This window comes from Penaeus japonicus, unplaced genomic scaffold (assembly GCF_977035675.1).
Source record: "Penaeus japonicus unplaced genomic scaffold, GWHDUDI00000001_assembly GWHDUDI00000019, whole genome shotgun sequence".
In the NCBI taxonomy this organism is placed as follows: Eukaryota; Metazoa; Arthropoda; class Malacostraca; order Decapoda; family Penaeidae; genus Penaeus; species Penaeus japonicus.
Window position 1 is genome coordinate 900,074 of NW_028234421.1, and position 10,000 is coordinate 910,073.

The 10,000-nt window shown below is 35.9% G+C and overlaps 2 protein-coding genes across 2 annotated transcripts in view; one reads left to right on the forward strand and one right to left on the reverse strand.

Annotated features, from left to right (window-relative positions):
• The window catches only part of Zwilch (zwilch kinetochore protein), an 8,669-nt gene extending 1,162 nt beyond the window's left edge, over nucleotides 1–7,507 (forward strand). The window contains exons 3-15 of the mRNA XM_043024595.2: nucleotides 279–381; nucleotides 880–1,030; nucleotides 1,292–1,391; nucleotides 1,737–1,883; nucleotides 2,341–2,481; nucleotides 2,921–3,101; nucleotides 3,733–3,852; nucleotides 4,847–4,950; nucleotides 5,127–5,259; nucleotides 5,696–5,865; nucleotides 6,218–6,306; nucleotides 6,509–6,624; nucleotides 7,086–7,507. Of these exons, the coding sequence (XP_042880529.2) occupies nucleotides 279–381; nucleotides 880–1,030; nucleotides 1,292–1,391; nucleotides 1,737–1,883; nucleotides 2,341–2,481; nucleotides 2,921–3,101; nucleotides 3,733–3,852; nucleotides 4,847–4,950; nucleotides 5,127–5,259; nucleotides 5,696–5,865; nucleotides 6,218–6,306; nucleotides 6,509–6,624; nucleotides 7,086–7,192 (1,662 nt within the window). The 3' untranslated portion in view covers nucleotides 7,193–7,507. The remainder of the gene's footprint in view (nucleotides 1–278; nucleotides 382–879; nucleotides 1,031–1,291; nucleotides 1,392–1,736; nucleotides 1,884–2,340; nucleotides 2,482–2,920; nucleotides 3,102–3,732; nucleotides 3,853–4,846; nucleotides 4,951–5,126; nucleotides 5,260–5,695; nucleotides 5,866–6,217; nucleotides 6,307–6,508; nucleotides 6,625–7,085) is intronic.
• Nucleotides 7,508–9,449: 1,942 nt separating this feature from the next.
• Nucleotides 9,450–10,000, reverse strand: part of LOC122258580 (uncharacterized) — a 6,465-nt gene continuing 5,914 nt past the window's right edge. Inside the window, exon 3 of the mRNA XM_043024594.2 lies at nucleotides 9,450–10,000. This exon is cut by the window's right edge and continues 1,613 nt beyond it. The gene's annotated coding sequence lies outside the window, so the exon portion shown is untranslated.

Consider the following 10,000-nt stretch of genomic DNA (forward strand, 5'->3'; position numbering starts at 1 on the left):
TTCTATTTATATAACTTGCTATCATAACTCAAGTGCCTGCCATCTTGCAACACATGTAGTTCCCACTGGATTTTCATGTAGGCTTATTAGTAATATCGCTCCAGTGCAGATGCTGAATTCCGAGGATTTAAAACATATAGGTGATCCTGTTTGTATGAATGGCTTCCTTTGTCATCATTCAAAATACTCTTTAGAGAGAAGAAAAGAATTAACAAGTCTTTAGTTTAAGTTTCTTTTGCAAAATTTTAAAGTTTCTCTTCTTTTGCATTGACCTGCAGCACATCCGTCGCCTGATGAGTGTCGACGACCCTGGACTTGTCATCAACAAGAACCAGAGTAAAGTTATTCGCACACCAACCAAAGAAAAATCCTCAGGTGATGGTAAGTGAAATTTCGTTTTACTTCTTATGTGACGGTAATTCTACAGAAAAGCACAGTGAAACCAAAGAATGCTTTTGGTATCAGTAGCCGATATTTGTTGTATTCTGTCCTTATGTGGTAGCTTTAGTTTGGGAAACCTACTATAGCTGCTTTTGTTTTGCAGCGTCCACATCTGATAGCACCCTGACACCCCCTTTATTGGGAATAATATTGACACATAGAATTACTATTTTGACTTTTAAAATTTTTCTTTACATTTCTAAAGATTATGTTCAAGTTTTTCGATAAATGATTATACAAAGAACAAATGTCTACTATCAAATTAGCCAAGGACATAATTAATGAGTAGCTTAATTTGTCCATGTTGTATCCAGCTATTTTGAGAATCTGTTATTACCATTTTAAGCATTTTAGTAGATTTTTAAAAGTGATAATTTTCATCACTATAATTTCCCTCAGTGTCAGTTCATTTATTATCATTTTTGCCCCACTTCCTAGACTTGGACGTGACCGGTTCCCCTCTAAGATGCCCCTTCATGGTGGATGACGACACTTCAGACTTCTCCCCCTTCACTGTCAGTCTTGCTTCGGGCAAGAAGAGGATAAAGGGGGAGCTCTCGTACACACCCATCTCTTGCAGCAAATTTGGGTGAAGATAATGAATTTATAAATGTTTTTGAATTATTATTATTATTAACAACAACAATGATTCCAGCTCACTTGATGATAAACATACTAGTTAGTTTGTATTGAATTCCGGTGGCCAGCAGTTATCAGTCTTTTTCATTGACACAAGTCATTTTTTAAACAGGACAGATGTTTCTTTTTAATTTAATCTATATGTGCAAACTTTTAAAACAATGGACTACAAATTCCACCGAATACACTACTTTTAATTACCCTCCCTCAGACTGGTTGCTTCGAAGGTCAACCTGGCTCTGTGCAAAATCCAAATTGATAGTGACGACTGCACTCCTCTATGGGTGGTGTGTGATGGAAAGGATCCACAGGTTAGATCTTGTTCTGTTGTTTGTTGGTATAATGTTGCTTGTATGTTCCTACTTTTTGTTATATTTGCTTTATTTTTGATGTGTTGGTCCTTTTTTACTTTCATTTTTTATTTCCTTTTTTTGTCTCAGGTTTTCTTTGTTTCACTTGGCTAGTTTTTTTTTCCCTCTCATTCTCTCTTTCTCTTTACTTTCTCTGTCTTTTTGTTTATGCCTGACTTTTAATGAATCTTTATTTTTATCTGTTCCTATCCTTCTTGCTCAGTTTTTCCCACTTTATTGACATTTCAACAAGCAGTAATATTGGCTCACCCCAATTATCCCACCATTCAATTCTCTTGCACTCAGGGCACGTTCTTCATTGGGATGCACAGGGTGGGTGACCTGGTTTCCCGGACCCTTGTGACCTCAGCTGGACCTTACGTTGGGAGTGAGGAGCTCCCTTCCCTTGACCACCTCAAGATACACCACACCTCCACCTTCCCCACCAAGATGGTATGGTGTAGTTTGTCAGAGAGGAAAGGAAAACTAATTCTGTGAATGAAGACTGTATTGCAGGGATGATGATAGTGGTTATGATGATTATTTCAAAATTAATGATAATGATGTTGATTTTGATGTTGACGGTTAACATTATGATGGTGGAGAGCCATGGAGAAAAGTAACAAAATATGATGCTTCAGATAGCACAGAAGTAGATATAATAGAAAATGTATTGTTTCATTAGTTAATGAGTGTTAGAAGTGGCAAGTCTGAATAGAGATTCCATGGGTTTTTGTGTTCCTTTTTCTTGAAAATTGTCAGACTGAATGAATAAGGATCAAACCTCACAATCTGATCAGGCCTCTATTTTCTGCAGTATATGGCTCCATTTTTCATTATATATCCACATTATTCATCCCACATTCCCCCCATATTCTCACCAGCATAACACTGTTCACCCCGTCCGCAGGTGGAGAGCACAGTCTTAGCCGCATATGACATCCTCTCGGGGGAGGACAAAGATGAGCGTTCGAGCATCAAGCTGACTTGCTCCTGGAAGCGACCTCTCACCATCCTGACTCCCCCGGCTCCCAACGCATCTACCGAGGCTGTGAGTGTGAACGTGTTGTTTGTTTTTGTTTATTGTTCTGATTTTGTGTGTGTGTGTTTGTGCATGTGTATTTGTGCGTGTGTGTGGGTGCGTCCGCGTGCGCTCGCGTGCGTGCTTGTGTGTGTGTGTGTAGTTTGATTTGTTTTATTACTTTTGTTTACATGGTCTCTATAATCTGCCCAAGTTTTTTGCTGTGAGAGTCTTGCAGCATATGAGGAAAAACAACAACATAAACCTTAGGTTAAATCTCAAAGCATTGCAAGATTTCCACTAGTGTGTGCAAAATATCTCCTCCCTCTAGAGATCATTCTGTACAGGAACAAATTAGGTAACCTCAAATGCAAAATATCCACCAGAATGTGTGGACCACCAAAGAACATTTTATCATATTGTTGAAAACCCAGAACGACCAACCCCAATTGCTAAAATCCCCATTCAGAATGTGGTGATCGTGCCCAGCGACAGACGCAGTGCAGCCCACCAGATGCACCAAGAGCTGAGTGTGCTGCGGGGATTCGTGACGGGCCTGAGCACGGGGGAGGTGGCCTGGTTCGTGAGGGAAGGAGACAAGACTGTAGCCGAGCAGATCGAAGAGGTCTTTGTCAGTATCAGGGAGAAAGGTGCGTGGATTTTTTTTTTGTATTTATATCATTATAGATGTTGTATTTTATATTTTATACATATAATAATTCATCACTATGTATTTCTTTTTAATGAATTTTATTTGATTGTTCATCTATTCTGATTTCTTAATCTAGAGAACACTGTGCCAAATGTAGACAAGTTATAAAAGAGACAATTTAAGTAATAAAGATGTTTTGGTTAAATCTTATTCAGTCTCATTTGTGCCTTTCTCTATAGTCATCTGTGTTAATATTTATTTTCAAGAAATGTGTGTAGAAACTTGTATGTTTAACTTATTATTATTTGTTTGTAATGAATATAGCTTTGATAAAAGTACAGGTCTGAAAGATATTAATTTATAAGAAAGTAGAGTAACAGTGCTAGAGAAATGTAAACAAAAAGAATCATAAAGCATAATACTTATTTGTATCCAATGTTTCTGCATTTGGACCCTCTCTAGCTTTACTGGTAAGCCCCATATGATCATATTCTGCTGCATAAAAGAGCCACAAATAAAAGCAAATGCCTCTTTATCCTCCCCCCCTCCCCCCACCAAACCTATAAAAAAAAAGTTGCAAGGGAGAGGCAATGAGCAAGGACTATAACTAAAAGCGAATCTGACCTCAGGCCAGCGCCAGAAGAAGGACGAGGAAGTGGCAGCTGACTGCGACAAGAAGGTGGAGGAGAAGTTCTTCAGTCGCAGGCAGAACATGGACTTCATTGACCTCCTGTGGATGGTTCTCATGAGTGAGGAATTGAGGATTTTGTTTTTGTTACTATTTATGTTTATTGCATTTTCTTTGTTTTCCATTTCTTGTATTTTTTTGTTGCTTTTGGTTGATGGGTCATGTTAGTGATGAATTACTTATTATAATTTTATTCTTCATTTTTGAGAGAGTTGTTCATTTTTCCTATATTTGTAGCATAATCAAAAGATGTAATTGACTTATTATTATATATATATTTTAGTATTTATTTTTAGAGTTGCTCATGTCACCCTAGAATTTTCTTTTCTTATTGATTCATTTACATTTTTGTAATCCTTCATGCACAGGTGGGTATATTATTAAATTCATTATTTTTAGGGTCACACCTAGGCTCACACAATTTTCAGGGTAGTGTATTGTGATTTTTTTTATTTTTTATTTTTTCATAGGTCTATGCATAGAGAGAGAGATACATAAATAGGAGTTTATAAATGGATGATCATGAATGAACAAAAGATGTCCACACTTGCTCAAAGTATTTGGTCACAAATTTTGTGTGCTTTTTGCAGGTAGGAACAGAATTTTGCATACTTTTTGACACCATAAACAGATTATGATGGGACTAATAGTTTTTAAGAAATTAGGGAGAAAATTGGCTGGGTGCTGAGACAACTGACATTTTCACTGAGCAGCTGCTGAAGCAATTTTTCTATGGACTTGACAATTAGTTTATTTAATACTATAAGCATCTTACTATGAAGTATAAAAGTTTGATGTAGCTCTCTAGAAAACTTTATTTTTAACAAATATATATAAATTGTTGAAACAAATTGCAATATGTGAACTTTTTAATTTGGATTTGTTGGATTGCATGAGAAAATTAGTTTTTATTATTATTATATTATTATTCTCTTTTCATACAGTGTTCCATTATTTCACAGCCATTAATCTTTGGCTTTCCTAAAATTCAGAATCATAAATGAAAAATGCACGATCTTCAATCAATACATCTAAATATATCCTAATTCCCACAGAATGCGAGTCTTACCAGGAACTCAAAGAGAGTCTCGATTATATCTTCAAGGCAGTTGTAATGGGTCAAGTTCGGCCACAAATTCATGTGCGGAACAACACACAGGTAGGCATTAATTATCATTTTTTGTACCACTGTTATATTTTTGCATATAGTATGATAATATTGCTAGCTGTACTGGTCATGATCTTCCACTTTTCTGATATGGAAGATATAGTGTGGTTCACAGTTTGAAGAGAAGACATGTAATGAAATAGGAATAACAGTTCGGCCTCTTGCAGGTTGGAAACTTAGTGCGCAGTCTGATGAGGGGCCAGACAGACCTTCCTGAGCTGACTGGTCTCATGCCTCTGAACATGCTCATTGAGATGGGCATTGAGAAGATTAAGAAGGATTATATCAACATATTCCAAGGTGGAATTGCATTCTGTTTTATTATTCTTTCTCTCTCTTCCTTGTGCCATGTCTGCTTTCTGTTTTCTAAATGAAAAACAATCGACTTTTTACAGTGCTACATCTATAGGTTCTAGCAGGTCAGAATGATGAATAGTCAATGATAAAAGGTTGAAGGACCCATGGCACTCATTACTCTCCAACATTTTAGAAGTATGATGATAGGTCACATGTAATTAGCATTATTCTAGATATTTGCAGATATGGATGAACAACATTCATTGCATACAATATTGAGATGTGTAATTCACTTCTGATAGTTACACCTACCAGATTGCATGACGATTCATTCTCGGACACTCCATCTATCACTAGGTGCAGTCATCAAAGTAAATAGCATGAGCACTGTAACACAAAGTAACTAATATCCACTGAATATCAACCATTTATTCTACAGCGGGCGATCTGGCCACAGGAGAGCAGCTGTCGTGGTTCGTGGGCTATACCGACTGCATGGAAGATGCAGTGATGCAGCTCGAGAAGCTCCATGTGGCACTGCAGGTGGTGGTACTGCTGCACACCTACCTCAACCTGCCCTCCTCAGCCCTCGTGCAGTTCACGGCACAGGTGAGTAGTGTGCGCGTGGGCGGTATCTTAACAGGGTTTGTTATTGCTGCTGTGACAAAGATAAGGGTAATTGCTATTGTCATTATTGTTGTTGTTGTTCTTCTTATTTTTATGATTATTATTGTTATTAAAATTGTTGTTCTTGTTGATTAAAACTCTTTTTCCTACTTCTCTCAAGATATATTCTCTACAAGTATCATATGTTTTATCATTCTATCTGACTTTTCAGTGAGCATGCAGTCTTCATCATACCTACAGTATACACATATCACACCATTTATCTTTGTTGTGTATGTATTTATTTTATGATTTTACTTTCTTTAGTTGTTATATTATATTTTACCAATTACAGGCTCTAAATCAGCTGAAAGAAGGTCTTGCATCACCTTACTCATTCAGCTTCAAACTCTCCACCTTCACGGTTCACCAGCTGCTCAATAGGTATGGTTTGTGTCTTGTATATAACTTGCTTTAATGACTTAAATGTATTTTTGTAACCCCATCAATACAAATGTAAGCAAACATACTTAACACGTGATATAAACACTAGGGACACAAAATTAGGCAATGGGAAGGGGAAAAATAATATTATTGATGATAAGAAAAAAAAGAATTGAAGGGTTCTTTCTTACACCTCCTCTAGCCTGAAGCCTAGTATGTGGGAACTGGTCCTGCACAGCGCCCACAGCACCTTGGAGAAGACGCTGGTGTGCCATGTATCACACCGTCCACTCATCCAGCTCCCGAACACTAACAATGGTGAGTCGTCTCCTGAGTCTGCGTTCTTGTTAGGGAGTTGGTTCTTTGTTTGGTGTGTTTTGTTTCTTTGTTTGTTTATTGTCTGTACTTTGTTTTTTGGGGGTATATATTTATTATTATTATTTATTTATTTATTTATTTATTTATTTATTTATTTATTTTTTATTTTTTTTGTCAAATTTATGGGATATTGCAACTTGGAAGGTGAACGTACAGTTGAATAAATGGAATGTGGATTGTATGACATATTCTTCTAAAATGAGGCAAAAGTTAACTCATTAATGACAGAGATTGGGCTGCCTGCCTTTATTTTGTACTGTTAATCCACTTTAACGCATGGATGGTCAAAGAGTCAATTAGTAGGCCTACTTGATCTTACCTCTTTATCCCTTTCCTTGAATTTTCAGGAAAAAAATAAATCATAACTATTTTTGTTGTTATTAATGTTTTTTTTATCACAGATTTGGAGGAGAGCGTGGCCGACTGTGACAAGGAAGAACCAGAGGGCCTCGAGGAGCGCCATTACTGCACCTTCATCACAACTGTCACAGACAAAATACTGACCTAACAGCTGTCCTATACAGGGTAGTCATATATATATAAGCACTATTAGCATGTATTGGAACACTTGTCTTGGCACTTGTGTTTGCACATGACTGGTTTCATTGTCATTATTATTATCTATTTTATTTTATTGTATATGGTAACTGGGACTAATTTTTTTTTTTTCAACTTTGGAATGTGATATATACTGTTAATAGGATGTGCTTTTATGAATTAACTAAGCCAGGAATGAAGAGATGGAAAAGATATATATTGTATAGTTTCTAATCTATGGAACACTCTTTTTCTAGCATGCAAAATTATATATTTATAACCTTTTTATGTGTGTTTTTATTGTACCTCTTTTATGTTTTGCCAGTTGCCCAAGGCAGAATATAATTTTTTTGGTTACTTAACCCATTGCGTATGGGGTGTCATGGCATACATACTGCAGGTGTCATGACGTACATTACGTTCAGGGATTTTCGATCACTATGTTAACCCACACAGGACGGGTGGTACAGCATGTGTACCGCGCATTCAAAAGCCCAGTTGCCGGGCGGCACAGTATTGTGCCGGCCATTCAATTGATTTAGGCCTAATAATTCGAACGCCCCGGCATTTGGACATTCAAGGCTAGAATTCCCCCGTCGGGAATGGGTTAATTGATTGTGCTATGAGTAATGAGTGAGTGATAATGACAATTGAAGTCATAATTATTATGATTGCCATAATATTTAACAAAAATGGGTTTCACGTAAAATCCAAAACCTAGATGGCACCATTTTCTTCTAGCACCAACAGGAGAGAGAGCCTTGAATGGCACCCATCCATGGTCTCTAGCAAGCACTATCTTTATAGAGTGATGGCACACAACAAGTTGCTGACCTCTTGCCCTAAAGTACTGCAGATGAAGGATGTGCAAGCAGAACAGGAAAAGGAAACTGACGCAGACCATCTACAATGTGCCTCTGTGCCAGTAGGGATGCCTTTTACTGTGGCACTCACAGTCATAAGCACAGGTTTCCTTCCTCTTCCCTACTTCTTCATATTATCTTCATTGTGGATAGTTATATGTTTCATATTCGTTCATGACAGTACATAAATACGAAAATAATGAGCTGATATGGACCTTGAACTATAATTTTAGTAACCTGCAGCATTATATCATATGTTATATGACATATATGTCTCTAAAGACAGTAAAACACAAAAATGGCTCTAGCTTTACAATGAGTGACTAAAAAAGAGTGGGAAAATTGAAGGTGTGCTGTAAGCTGCCTCACTCTAAAATAAAACCCATCCTGGAGACTGGGCAAACGAATCTATTCCTGTCCACAATGGGTTAAGAATGTGGTTACTTGTCCACCTTGATACATGATAAGTACAACTTAGTGGCACAGTTGTTGTTTTATTGATCTACGTGGTGAAGGATAAACTATATCTCATTTTTGTTGTAGGTAATCGTGCAGTTTTTTGTTAATCTACTTGTAAATTTGTATACAATTGTCTATTTCCTATGGCACTTGACCTTCCAACTTTTGAATTTGTTGTCATTCATTTGCACATGGAACTGAGATTGAATAACTTCACAACACATGAGGCGTAATTGATGCGTTTCAATCGTCTTTTCCTTAGAATTACACACGTGTATTTCAGAGGAAGATATAATCAAATCACGTCAATTACATCTCTTGTATTGTGAAGTTATTCAGTTGCTTTTATATCTTTTTCTACATGTCATAATGAGCTCTTTATGTAGAACGTTGTTTGTTTTTACATCTGTTGTTTGTGTTGAGATTTATAAAAGGAGCCAAACCACCAAATCCTGTTGAATATTGTCTTGCACAAACAGAAATGAATAAAGTCTCATTTGATAGACTAACAGGATATTACTTATATTCTGAAATTCTTAATTAAAAGGACTACTTTTTGATTTTAGTATGCATGTTGCTTACATTGTAAATACTCTTGATTTAATTAATCTCATAATCTCATCGTCAAACACTTGTTGATAACATTTACTGTAATGAAAAATATAATTAATTCAAATATCACAAACTGAACTAGATTTGCTGTGCTTTACTGAGTCAGAATTCCCAGGTGACTTATGGGAAAAACGAACTTCTATAGTATACAGATACAAAGATTCATTTAATACTATTCTGTACATGTAAATTACAGGGATAAGAATATTGAGCTGCAACTGCTATCCAGTAAACCTGCATGTACGTGAGATGAGAAATATATTAGTATGGTGTTATTGAAATAAAAGCCTGATATATATTAATATATTTACATCAAATATATACAACTTCAGTTATCTATTTACAAAAGACTTATATTTTCAATTTAATTGAATTGAAGGTAGGTATCATTTATTTTTCTATAATAACATTTCAAGGGTATTAGCAGGGTTGGTTATTAAATAAATATTAAATAGAAGAAGCATGTGGACGTAAAATAAAATGCAATAATTAAAACTTGTAACATACATGAGAATCATTAATTGAAAATACTTTAATGGGCTTAAAGTATCGTCTATAACATATAGATCATATCAATTCCGAAGTGTATCACCAGACACCCAAACGAATTAACAATTAGAGCATTTTCAATTATCTGAACTTGCTTTGTCTTGTTTTGGTAGATGCTGATGAAGAATTTTGACTTCCACTTTAAGGCCTTTTCAAAGTCTATTTAGGCCTAGGCTGGTCATTTTCAGAAATGAATAAGTTTTTTTATTTATAAAATTATAATGATAATAATAATAATAATAAGTTAATACTGTCATCTGTCTTAGTCCATTGGAAATATGAATACTGAAAGTGTG